A 13,691-nucleotide genomic window follows, 5' to 3' on the forward strand; every position below is an offset into this window, starting at 1 on the left:
AAGATGATTTATTAAGACCACAAGATAGTTTATTAAGACCACAAGATAATACAAGATGATTTATTAAGACCACAAGATAGTTTATTGAGACCACAAGATAATACAAGATGATTTATTAAGACCACAAGATAGTTTATTAAGACCACAAGATAATACAAGATGATTTATTAAGACCACAAGATAATACAAGATGATTTATTAAGACCACAAGATAGTTTATTGAGACCACAAGATAATACAAGATGATTTATTAAGACCACAAGATAGTTTATTGAGACCACAAGATAATACAAGATGATTTATTAAGACCACAAGATAGTTTATTAAGACCACAAGATAATACAAGATTATTTATTAAGACCACAAGATAATACAAGATCATGTATTGAGACCACAAGATAATATATCGGGACAATGAGATAATATTTTCAGAGACCACAAAAATATATTCACCACAAAATCATTTATTGAAACCACAAAATATTGTATTGACACCACAAGATGATTTATTAAGACCACAAAATACTATTTTGGGACAATGAGATAATATACTGAGATCACAAGATCATATTTTGAGGTCATCAATAAGTTCCTAGAGACCACATATGATATATTAACGCCACAAGATGACATACTGAGACCACAAGATTATAAAAGGGGCAGTTAGATAATCGAGGCCACAAAATACTATTTTGAGACAACAAGATAATATAGTGAGACCATGAGATAATACATTGAGGCCACACTTTTTTAGTGGCCACGAGATAATTTAGTAAAGCCATTAGATATATTTGAGATATATACTTTTAATATTTCGTGACCACGCTATGTTAAATCAACCACCGTCACCCTGCCACCTTAGGAGCTCCATACGAAATCGACGAGAAGTCAGCTAGTGTACAGAGCGCGTGTACCGAGTGCTTGTGCGCCGATTGGAACGCGACCCCTTTGTCTGGCCCGGCATGTGCGGCAGCCACCCACCTACGTCATTCTCACGCGCTGCAGCTGCTCGCTCGTGGGTCCTCTTTCTCTCTCGTCGCGGCCGGTGTCTCTGGAAGGTTCTGCTCGGTTTAGGCGGATCAACCCGAATCTGAGCCCATCCAACCCGGAGCAGTGGTCCCGCGGCCCACCGCCTCACCCGAGCCACTTCTGTGATCCTCCAGTAGCGAGATTTACCGATATTAGATAAAGATGCCCGAAGCCGCCGCGGCGCCGAAGGGGAAAGCGAACGGAGGGGCGTATGTGGACCGGGACAAGCCCGCACAGATCCGCTACAGCAACATCAGCGCCGGGAAAGGTAGGCTGGGGACCACCCTGCAGCTCCGCTGGACGCCCACAGCTCTTATTGGGCCGCTTTGATGGTGTAAAATCCGGTGTAACGGTGATGCTGCGGAGGCAGCCTGGAGCCTCTGGCTGCACCTTGCACTAGTGCACCATTTAAGGTAAAGCTGGGGTCTGGACTAAGGGGCTGCAGAAGAATAAGAAACCCACCTGAGCTGGGGCTTCTTTAAGATCTTTGTGACGTCATTAAGTCGTTTCTGGGTCTCCTTCTGCTGCTCCGGTCAGCCCCCTGTAGCCCCCTCTAGCCCCCCTTTTGTTCAGTTGGGCTGTTCCCTGCAACAATAGGAACCATATACAGGGTCATCAGAGCTGTTTTAGCTGTTTTAGGAAACTGTGGCTTTGCTACCATGTCAAAATGTTTCTGTGCAAAACTTGCTTTAAAAGGGAAATATCATAAATAAATAAAAAATTACTTCATTATTATTGTTTGGTATGAAATTGCATGTTTAGGGTGACTTACTAATACAGGTTTTAATACAGAGCCTCTAAAATATCAATATAAAAGCAATATTCAGAGATAAAAAATATTTCCCTCACTTTATTAAATCATATTTTTAGTGTAGCGTGGAAGATTTAGTTAAGAAAAATGATTTATTGAATTGTCTGAGTAGTTATACGCTAAATATTATTATTCTTCCTATATAATTTTATACATATAACCTGTTTTATGTAATTTTGTGGCTCCTATTTCTTTACAGTGGTGGTGAAGGGAGGCAGGGGTCACCGGGACTTCTACAGAAATACAGCCGTTCCGTTTACTGTCCGAACCCACCCGTAAACTCCCAGTTTTATATGTAATATATTGATATATTTGATTATTATGTTAATGGTGGTTAAATAGTGGATCATCTGTAAAATGAGGTTTTCGTAAGGGCCGATTTTGCCTAACTAAGACTCGTTAAGACTAAGACTGGTCGAATGTTAGTTTCCAGCGAGGTAATGGAGGTAATTTAATCGCAGTAATAATGAAGCTGTTGGGTGGAGGGATTACTGTGCCCCGCCCTTATTCCGTTTTACAGTGATGGTCTCGTTTTGTCTTCTTCTAAATCCGGCGCTCCTTGTTGTGTATTATTTTATTTGTGTTTAAAATACCCTACTAGGAAGGCTGTAAGTGGTCCAGAGGTCCAGGTTGCTGGACTAAGGCTTGAACGCTGCTTGCCATCAGCAGCCGGAGTCCAGAGAGAGCACAATAGCTAGTGATGCTGCAGGGACATGTGCTAGTCTACACCCTCCTAATGTAGGGGGCGTTGCTACATTGCTAGTGTTCTGCAGGTTTAACTTGGAGACCATTGACCTTTCGAGTTGGATAGAAAATGGTTTCAAATGATAAATAAATGAAATTAAAAAAAGAAAGGGAGTATTTTGTAGAAATGTGATTCCAGTATTGACCCAAATATTAATTATATTGCCATTACTGAGCAACCCTCCAATCCTCCCACGTCATGCATCCACCCTGAAAAAGTGAAGTATGTATTTTAGGACAGCAGCGTATCATAAAGGCATAGTCTCCAGCATTCAGACACAGTATTCATGCCTGTTCAACTATGTAACGTGGCTTTAAGGGGCGTTAAGACGCCTGGTCTCATTCACCATCACTGTGAGGCATCATCCTTTATGCATCCATGTTTTTGCCACTGTGCTAACTGTTTGGGACGGTGGTGTTAAGAGTAACGCCGTACTTCTGTTTCGTTTGCCAGCTGTCGCTGATGCCATCAGAACCAGCCTTGGCCCAAAGGGCATGGACAAAATGGTACGTCATTCTTCTCTGTTCTCTTTCCTACGCATGCACTCTGCACTTCCTGTTAGGCGGTCAGTCTCACTGCTGCTGTCAGGTGTCGATAGCACAGTCACAGAAGTGCTTGTGCAGTGTGTGCAGTAGATCAGCTGAGTCATGGTAGCTTCTCTGGTGTTCTTATGTAAAGTAGTTAACAATGAAAGCTCAGCTAGCTTTGCGATAAAGGGGATGGGGGATTTATTGGGGGGTTAATTAGATTGTTGCTTAATTAAAAAAAATCTCGGAAATAACTCCATAGTGCTTTAACCCCTCAGATCCAGGATGGTAAGGGAGATGTGACCATCACCAACGATGGTGCCACCATTCTGAAACAGATGCAGGTCCTGCACCCGGCCGCTAAAATGGTGAGAGACATGGAGGAAGCTGTTCCGTAGTTGGTCAATGCTCTGGTTCAGCTTGAATTGTGTGTGTGTGTGTATGTGTGGGGTGGGGGGGGGGGGTAAATCAGAGCTGCAGACACTTGTTTTTGCTTGTCTTTGCACAATTTAACATAGTCCATGGATAAATAACGATTGTGTGTGTATCAGCTGGTAGAGCTGTCCAAAGCTCAGGACATCGAGGCTGGTGACGGCACTACGTCCGTGGTGGTGATCGCTGGAGCTCTTTTGGATGCCTGTGCCAAACTCCTACAGAAAGGTACGTAAAGCACACTGCCGTTCTCACACACGACATATACATTATATGTCCAAAAGTTTGTGGACACCCCTTCTAATGAATGCATTCATCTACTTTAAGCTGCACCCATTGCTGACACCGACAGCAGTTGCCATTGAGAGAAACTCAATGGGCCTATAGGCACCGTGCCTAATTCCAGGTGTGGGCTAGAGGGGTGTAAAGCCCCCCATCATTGAGCTGTAGAGCAGTGGAACTAGCTGTGTTCTCTGGAATGATTGATTTTGCTCCATCAGCCATACTTTTGGATAAGTTTGGTAATTCTAGATGAGGTGGGGTAGGGTGGTGATCATCATCTGACATCCTGACCTCACTAACAGCTCTCTTGTCACCGAATGCAATCTAATCCTCACAGCAATGCTCCTACAAAATCTAGTAGATCTAGCCTTCTTCCCTGGACAGTAGAGACAGTTACTTCAACAGAAGCAGGATAAACTCCTTTTTTAATACCCTCGATTTTGGAAGAAACGATGAATGAGCAGGTGTCCCAATACTTTTGTCCATATAGTGTAGTTTGTCTCCTCTCTGGCCCTCTTCTGCAGTTTCACCCACCCTCTTGTTTTCATAGGTATCCACCCAACCACCATCTCAGAGTCTTTCCAGAAGGCTGTGGATAAAGGTGTGGAGGTCCTGACCTCAATGAGCCAGCCTGTGGAGCTGAGTGACCGCGATACACTGCTCAACAGTGCCACCACCTCCCTGTGTTCAAAAGTGGTATCGCAGTACTCCAGCCTGCTGGCCCCAATGAGTGTAGACGCCGTGATGAGGGTCATCGATCCGGCCACCGCCACTAGCGTCGACCTGCGAGACATCAACATCGTCAAGAAGCTTGGGTGAGTACCTAGCGTTGGTAGTACTTAACTGTGATTGGTCAGGATGTACGCAGCACTCATTGTTATTGGTTAGAGGGCTAATTGGCCCATATGTAAAATTAAATTCCTTTTTTTTCCCCCCACTGTTTTTGTGATGTCACAAAAAACAGCACATTTACATATAACAGCTTTGTTATTCAGCTTATAGCAGTTTAGCCCCGCCCCATTCTGAAATTATAAGGCCTGACAGAGGCTTGCTGTGTCTGAATGCATTGTGTTTGTGTTTACAGTGGAACCATAGATGACTGTGAAATGGTGGACGGCCTGGTTCTGACTCAGAGGGTGGTGAACAGTGGTGTGTCCCGTGTAGAGAAGGCCAAGATCGGCCTTATCCAGTTCTGCCTGTCCCCTCCAAAGACTGATGTACGTACACACACCTGCTGACCCTGCTGTTCTGATAATATGATGATAATATATATAATGTGATAATAATTCAGGCCAAAAAGACTTTTGAAAGTGGTACATGCTTGGCATTAGAGTTTAGTCTAGGCTTAATCCTGGTCTAAATAATTGACTAGACTTGAATAGTGCCTTTAGTATTTGCCTGGCTAATATGTTAACATTACACTACATTAACTGGTGAATTTCGGCACACTAAATGGACAAAAGTATTGGGACACCTACTCCTTCATTGCTTCCTCTAAAATCAGTATATAAAAACAGTAATAGTCTCCTGTCCAGGGATAAAGATTTTCTACTACGTTTTGGAGGGGCATTGCTGTGAGGTTTTGATTGCTTTCAGCACCTACCTCATCCTCAACTCCTTCTAAAAGCATTGAATGTGGCGCCGTCCAATCCTTCCAGAGAACACAGTTAGTTCCACTGCTCCACAGCTCAATGCTGGGGGGGCCTTTTACCCCTCTAGCCCACGCCTGGCATTAGACAGCATGGTGCCGATAGCTTTGTGTTTTAGCTTTTGTGTGTCAGCAATGGATGCAACTTAAAGAAGCTGACTGCATTCATTAGAAGGGGTGTCCACAAACATTTAGACTCATAGAGTATGTCTTGACTGGGAAGGACGTTTCAGTACTCATTATGACCTCTCTTCAAACATGTACTCGGTCAGTGTTCTCAGGGGTATAATTTAATCACAATAATAAACATGGTCGTATTGCCCAGCCCAGAATACAGCTGTCTTTTCAAGTGTCCACTTTGTCCTGAAGGTCAGACTTGTACTTGGGAGAGCGGTGTCCCGTAAACTGCTCCCACTCACAGACTTTCTCTCTGTCTCTTTCGTCTGGCCAGATGGACAACCAGATTGTGGTGTCGGACTACGCGCAGATGGACCGAGTGCTCCGGGAGGAGAGAGCTTACATCCTCAACCTGATCAAACAGATTAAGAAAGCTGGCTGCAACGTCCTGCTCATCCAGAAATCCATCCTGAGGTATTAAATCACAAGAGCAGACCATGTCGGATCAATCCACATGAATGAGATTACGGTCAGACGTCGTTTGAGTGAAACAGGACGCTGAAATGATTGGTCTTCTAACTCCAGAATTATTCGAGGTGCACTGGTGTGGGAATTCTAGGCCAGTGCCAATATCTCAGATATGTTTTTAATGGATGTGTCTGACGAAGCTGGTATAAATTAAAGAAATTGGGGGCAGCATTTACCTAGATTAACATTAAGCGGAAATTTAGTGTGTTATTATTTAAAAGCCTGTCCCACGTAGGCTTGGGCGATACCCACTTTTTTCCAGTGCTGCTACAAATGACAAAATAATATGGTAATAAAATAATACAGTATATGGTTTTACTGTGGGTGGTCTTATGTTTACGTGGCATCCGTCCAATCACACCTGCATTATTTTTAAACCGAAAAGTGACCGAATATCACGTTCAGTTTGCTTGCAGGGTGACAAAGTTGAGCACAATTTTCTCAAATGTTAAAATGCTCAGAATCTGAACAGGACGTTTACATTTACGTTTCTGGCATTTAGCTGACACTCCTATCCAGAGCAACCTACAAGGTTACTTGTATTACAGAGGATGTTAGGAGTCTTGCCCAAGGACTCTTATTGGTGTAGTGCAGCACCCAGTCACTCAGACCAGGAATTGAACCCCGGTCTCCCATGTGGTGTGGTAGCTCACTGACGGGTAGCTGTGTTATCTGTGGAGCGGATGGTCTCATTTAGTAGACTGGTTCATCCAGGTTTTCCTGCTCTCTCTTTTGGTCAAACTCAGCATTGCTACACTCGTGCCTATAGTGGGCTTGTTTGCCCCCCGCTTGTTTTTTAAGAGCGTTACATCACTAATCAGTGAGCTCCCTGTAGCTTTCTTAAATGCACCCAGGGGGAATAGCTTATTTGGCCATGTACTTGATAACAGAAATCTGACACATCAGACATGTCGTAATTTTGAGAATGTCAACATTTCTAAATACAGTGGTATAAATATAGGGTTGGGTGATGATCACAATATTTAAAGATTTTTTTTCACGATACACAATATTCATCACAATGTATAATCGCAGACTAAACACATCAGTAGTGACAGATCCTTATAAACTACTGTTCAGATTCTCCCCCGTACTAAATACAGTGCTTTTTATTTAACATCTGCTGCTCTTGATCTAATAAAATCAGTCTAATGACTGTTAGTAATGAAACCTGCGGCTGATCAGTGTTTATTAGGCACTGACAGTCTCATACGTATGCTTAGAAAAGCAGATTATTACAACAACAATTTATCACGATACGATAAAATATCGCCATATTGCCCAGTTCTAGGTATATGTGGTATTACCGTTATACCTCCCAAGTCCAGTTCCTAAATCTGCCCATAGTGCTTTTAGGCTGATATAAATGTGTGGTCCAACAGCCACGTTTGGTGGCGCTGAAAGTGACGTTCTGGATGTATTTCCGAGTCATCAAGTCGGGTCGATTTATTATTGCCTACCTGGTTCTGTGAATGAATAGATGTTTTTTTGTGTGTTTGGCTTCTTCCAGAGATGCTCTGAGTGATCTGGCCCTTCACTTCCTGAACAAGATGAAGATCATGGTGGTGAAGGACATCGAGAGGGAGGAGATCGAGTTCATCTGCAAGGTGAAGAAGAGATGAGCCCAGCCGCTTATTTTGGAGTGTTGATTTGTATATTAATGACCGCTGGCTCAGGAGAGGGCGTGGTATCGGGGCCTTTTTTTTTCAGTGCAAAGGAAGTTGACAATAGCTGATGCAGACAAGCCATACGCTTGACTTTTAAAGCTAGTCATGAGTGTAAACCAGCCAATAGTAGCTTGTGTCGGCCCTGCGAAGATGAACTCTGGACGTCCGGAGCTTTTTAATGTTAGCAACTAACGTTAGTGTCACCGGATGGTAATGTGTGAGAGAGAAAAGCGTTTAGGCTGCCCCTTCTCAGCTCACGGATCACTCCAAGGTTTAATATGTACGTTATCCAAAATATAAACCAAAGATGGGGGACTAAAGATATGAAATTGTTTTTTGTATTAAATCATGCATAATTTGGGCAGATTCCCAAATTGTCTTGAACCCTGAACTGCATTCGAAGAGGCGGCAGCAGGAAATTGCTCGTTGCTGAGGACACAGGCGATCCATCATCTTGGTTGTCGCCATGTCAATGTCATATACAGCGTTATTACTCCTCCAGTGGTCAAGTGGTGTAAATAAGTCTTATCTGCTGTATAGAGAACCCACTACTCTATACTGAACACCGCAACAACGTGTTTGTCTCCAGTGTGTATCAAAAAAAAAAAGATTTCTTGTTTTAAATAAAATGTAATTGTTTGTATTTTTTATAGACTATTGGCACCAAGCCCATCGCCCACATTGACCAGTTCACCCCTGAGATGCTGGGGTCAGCTGAGCTGGCTGAGGAGGTCAGCCTGGACGGTTCAGGCAAGCTAGTGAAGGTGAGACTGCACTGATCTCTGACCAGCTGTGTGAGCTCACAGTAGAGTGGTAAAGGTGGGAGGTAGATCAACATGAGCAGGCCTGAGAGCGTGATCTTTCAGAGCTCTTCTCTTAATATATTTTATATATATATATATACATACACACACACACACAGAGTTATATTCAAACGTTTGGAGACACCTGGTTGAATGTGTGCTGATCATTTAAAAAAAAAAAAAAAAAACCTTGATCAAAATAAATGTGGAGGTGGGTGACCATATTTTTGTCTTCAAAAAAAGAGGACACACTGGTGTCCACTGTACTTAGGATGTACTGGCTAGGGGGTGTTTCATTAGGCCTAAGTTGTTGTTTGAACTGAAAGAAGGTCATTTGGTCATAAAGGCTAGGTATTGGTCTGGCTGACTAATGAGTGTTGTGTATGTATTAATGTACATTAACATACTGTAGATGTATTTCACCCTCACACACGTACATAGACCAATCCTCAATATTGACCATTAGTGTTGGATACCAAACCCACGCAGTGCCCCCCCCTCACTCACCCACCCACACACACAATAATGACTTATAGTATTATATTATGTTTGTTTATACTGTTATTATATTTGAGTTCATAATTGTATTTATACCTTTCTCCTTATAATGTTGTTTGATCGTGTATTACCCTCCATGTTAATACAGGCCCACCCTTTCTTGTGTGTGTGCGTGTAGATCACAGGCTGTGCCAGTCCAGGTAAAACAGTGTGCATTGTGGTACGCGGCTCCAATAAGCTGGTGATCGAGGAGGCGGAGCGGTCCATCCACGACGCTCTCTGCGTCATTCGCTGCCTCGTCAAGAAAAGGTGACCCGCCGCTCGCTCACAGTTAACACCTGGCCGTCACTGGAGGCCGTTTTAAGCAATCTGTTTACCACAGAATTGATACAGTATTGAAATTGCGATACTTCGATATATTGATATAATCTTACACTACCAACATTCAGTACATCTGTGATCATCTTAAATATTAAACTCCTATATAATGAGTCCATTTTTGTCTCCACCTGTATAATGTGTGTACAGCTCCTCTAAGCTGACTGTGGTGTCTCTTCTCCTGCAGGGCTCTGATTGCAGGCGGTGGAGCTCCTGAGATTGAGCTGGCACTGCGACTGGCAGAGTACGCCCGCTCACTGGGCGGTATGGAGGCTTACTGTGTACGTGCCTACGCTGACGCCTTAGAGGTCATCCCCTCCACACTGGCTGAGAACGCTGGCCTCAACCCCATCTCCACTGTGACCGAGCTTCGCAACAGGCACGCCCAGGGAGAGAAGACCGCCGGCATCAACGTTCGCAAGGTTGGTCTTCATTAAGGGCTGATGGCTGGTTACAGTCATTAGGGCACCCTCTGCATGGCGATGTGGGGCACATTGCTGCCTATTTTAGAGTCCGTTTTAGTAGAGTTCGAATCAGCTGGACGACCCCTTTACACTGAGAGGCTTTAATACTGTATTGTTTTAATATTGTGTGTCTTATGTGACACTTAGAAAAGTCCTGAAAAATATTTTCGTAAATAGAAAATTAATTAAAATGTAAAATAAATGAATAAGAATAAACAAATAATTATTAAAAATCAAATTAATAATTAAATAAAAATACATTTAAAAATAAATAAATAATAAATAAGAGCCCTAAGGGATCCAGCAGACTAATGTGCTGTCATTATGATCTGAGGGTTGCTAGCCATCAGCAGCCAAACCCCAAGAGAGCACAATTGGCCTTGCTCTGTCCAGGGTGGGTAGATGGCCCCCCGATTAAGAAAATAGGGAGCTTGACTGTCTGCCCTCACTAGTGTCGGAGGCGTCGTGTGCGATGGGGGGTGGAGAATGTGCACCGTTTGGGTAATTGGTGGTCCAAATTTAGGAGAAAATGGGTGGAAAATTGAATAAAGTGTAAAAAAGAAGTAATACATAAGCATAGTAATGATCATTTTCACATGAATGAATATTTTAAGGAAAATAATATGCAAGGAACATGTGCACTGATTTACAGCTTTAGAGTGTGAGTTTAATTTTATAGCTAGTCATGAATCTGATCTGGTCTAATGTTTTTGCTCCCTCAGGGTGGAATCTCTAACATTTTGGAGGAACTGGTGGTTCAGCCCCTGCTGGTCTCCATCAGCGCACTAACCTTCGCCACGGAAACGGTCCGCAGCATCCTCAAGATCGATGATGTTGTAAGTGACTCGCTCAGATAAATGTATTTAGAGAGTATTAGGAGTGGGGAAATGTGGCCCTTTTATTATTTCAGGGAGTATCATTTACCCCGTTTCCCTGGATTTAGCTCAGCACAGTGTGGTACAGCCAGTATATAGCATTTCTGTAACGCTATGGTGATCGTTGCCCAGTCGTGAAATGGTTTCACGCAGCTGACTGACAATCCACTGTCTCCGCAGGTCAACACACGATAAGGTGTGTATGCACTGAAGGGAAATGGAGCACTCCTGCTGTGTGGCACGCTGCCGAAGGATGTGGGGACCTCACGAACACTTCGCTCAGACCAACTGTTCAAGAGCTGTCTGTAGATGTTACGTTGCGTAATTTAATAAAGCCATTTTTTTGTTGGAAACTTCAGTCACTCTTGTTGGGTTTTATTTATTTCCAGCTACACACTTTATTTAATGAGAGTTTTGACTAATTGAATGCAGCTTAATTAATTCAAATTAATTTAAATGCAAAATAGCAAAGTAAGATCAGCAACATTTACCCACATTGTGCTTACAGAAGCTCAGAACAGCGATGGAAGAATACTGCCATTATTATAAATACCATTATTAAACTAAACAGCTCAGAAGAGGTAGGTTGATGGGTGGATGGAAATCGGGCTACTATCACTTTTTGCATGATGCTGGACTTGTTTGGCACTGTCTGAACTACTTTGGCCTTAAACAGGTTATTAGTGCTAATCCTTTAGCTAAGTCCCTTTCAGTAGGACACCAGCCAAACGTAGTAAATCAGCTTTGTTGATCAGGTTTGCTGGTGTTTTGAATTTTATGATGTGAAAGATCTTGGCACTGGTGAGAAAACTTTGAGACATAATGTATATTAACAAATAAGAGTGTATTGAAAAATGAAAAAAAGAAAAATGCAAATGATGTGGTTTATTGACGTATGGTGATGTAGGTGAACTCTTGTATGTACATTCATCTACCTGTTGAGCCTGCAGTGGCTTAGCTCTGCCTGTTCACGCAAGGTGTATGGAAATACTTTACTGTTTAAGAAATGATACAGGACAGTTAGTCACAAGTTATTTACAAATATCAATCTTGAACAGAAATAACTTGTTTTAATACATTTAAATGTGTAAGAAATATATATTTTTAATATATTTAAAATCTTAATTGGAAATACAATTTAAAAGGAAAACTTAAACTTGCTAATTAATGTTTTACACACATTTATGTAGAAAGAAATGAGTTATTAGTAAAACTATAGAACGTGCATTATCCTTGGAGCTATTCTGTAGTTAACATGTCTTAGGAAGGATTAAGGTGAGGGTTCGAATGAGAGAGATTGAGGTTAGCTCAGACACAGTTGCAAACCATTGCAAATTAAGTCTGTTAGCAGAATACAATCAATAAAAAAGTGTACAAATGTTTTATGATCTTAAAATATTTAATTATTACATTATTGTCCACCTGCAAAGTTGTAAATTTAGAAGTTTACTCTTATGAAAATGACTCTGAGAGGAATTACAGAAAAGTTTCTGCAGATCAAAGTCATTTAGTACTTTAGTTTACTATAGTTTACTTTAGTAACTATAGTAATTTAATTATTTAGATATAGAATAGTACTTTAGTTTACTATAGTTTACTATAGTTTACTTTAGTAACTATAGTAATTTAATTATTTAGATATAGAATAGTACTTTAGTTTACTATAGTTTACTTTACTTTAGTAACTATAGTAATTTAATTATTTAGATATAGAATAGTACTTTAGTAGTACTTAATAGTACTATAGTTTACTTTAGTTTACTTTAGTAACTATAGTAATTTAATTATTTAGATATAGAATAGTAGTTTAGTTTACTATAGTTTACGTTAGTTTACTTTAGTAACTATAGTAATTTAATTATTTAGATATAGAATAGTACTTTAGTAGTACTTAATAGTACTATAGTTTACTTTAGTTTACTTTAGTAACTATAGTAATTTAATTATTTAGATATAGAATAGTACTTTAGTTTACTATAGTTTGTTAGTTTACTTTAGTAACTATAGTAATTTAATTATTTAGATATAGAATAGTACTTTAGCTTACTATAGTTTACTATAGTTTACTTTAGTAACTATAGTAATTTAATTATTTAGATATAGAATAGTACTTTAGTTTACTTTAGTAACTATAGTAATTTAATTATTTAGATATAGAATAGTACTTTAGCTTACTATAGTTTACTATAGTTTACTTTAGTAACTATAGTAATTTAATTATTTAGATATAGAATAGTACTTTAGTTTACTTTAGTAACTACAGTAATTTAATTATTTAGATATAGAATAGTACTTTAGTTTACTTTAGTAACTACAGTAATTTAATTATTTAGATATAGAATAGTACTTTAGTTTACTATAGTTTACTTTACTTTAGTAACTATAGTAATTTAATTATTTAGATATAGAATAGTACTTTAGTTTACTTTAGTAACTACAGTAATTTAATTATTTAGATATAGAATAAAGTATAATTATAATTTAATCTGCATATTTTGTACAGAATATTGGGCATAAAGAGCCTGAAAGGGAACTTCAGAATTGAAAGGGTTGGAGGAATACATAACCAGACTCCCTTCCAATGGTGGTGATATGACCCAGGCGCTTGTCCCACCACGACTACAGCGCAAATATAGCCATTTTATTTACTAACCAAGCCCACCATTAATCGCCCGCGTGTCTCCTGAGTTGTACACGTAGTGTTAATGATGGTAAACAGTGGTCGATATGAAGAAAGTCCGCTATGTTTTGGGGATTATTTTATCTCTCATCACCCTGAATGAGTGGATGTATCCCTCCGCCACCCCGAACCCGCTTGTGGGAGTGACGTTTACAGAGTGTGCGGCAGCGTAGATGGGCGTGGCCGTCCGCAGGAGCTCGTAGCCAG

General features: G+C 40.7%; 1 protein-coding gene across 1 annotated transcript; it reads left to right on the forward strand.

The window, feature by feature from the left end:
* Nucleotides 1–1,011: 1,011 nt before the first annotated feature.
* On the forward strand, nucleotides 1,012–11,162 carry cct4 (chaperonin containing TCP1, subunit 4 (delta)). The gene is made up of 13 exons (XM_072657537.1): nucleotides 1,012–1,297; nucleotides 3,039–3,091; nucleotides 3,391–3,480; nucleotides 3,664–3,772; nucleotides 4,377–4,641; nucleotides 4,911–5,043; nucleotides 5,926–6,065; nucleotides 7,630–7,726; nucleotides 8,440–8,550; nucleotides 9,266–9,396; nucleotides 9,653–9,887; nucleotides 10,652–10,765; nucleotides 10,985–11,162. Exons 1-13 carry the CDS (start codon nucleotides 1,192–1,194, stop codon nucleotides 10,997–10,999), a joined length of 1,599 nt encoding a protein of 532 aa, XP_072513638.1. The 5' UTR covers nucleotides 1,012–1,191; the 3' UTR covers nucleotides 11,000–11,162.
* Nucleotides 11,163–13,691: the final 2,529 nt, after the last annotated feature.

The sequence above is a fragment of the Salminus brasiliensis genome, chromosome 15 (genome assembly GCF_030463535.1).
Source record: "Salminus brasiliensis chromosome 15, fSalBra1.hap2, whole genome shotgun sequence".
Lineage (NCBI taxonomy): Eukaryota > Metazoa > Chordata > Actinopteri > Characiformes > Bryconidae > Salminus > Salminus brasiliensis.

Excerpts from the sequence above, each read along its gene's own strand:
- cct4 (XM_072657537.1), top strand. The coding sequence starts at position 1,192 with ATGCCCGAAGCCGCCGCGGCGCCGAAGGGGAAAGCGAACGGAGGGGCG. Across the intron at positions 3,773-4,376 it reads TGCCAAACTCCTACAGAAAG|GTATCCACCCAACCACCATC; the intron begins GTACGTAAAGCA and ends TTGTTTTCATAG. Across the intron at positions 9,888-10,651 it reads CCGGCATCAACGTTCGCAAG|GGTGGAATCTCTAACATTTT; the intron begins GTTGGTCTTCAT and ends TTGCTCCCTCAG.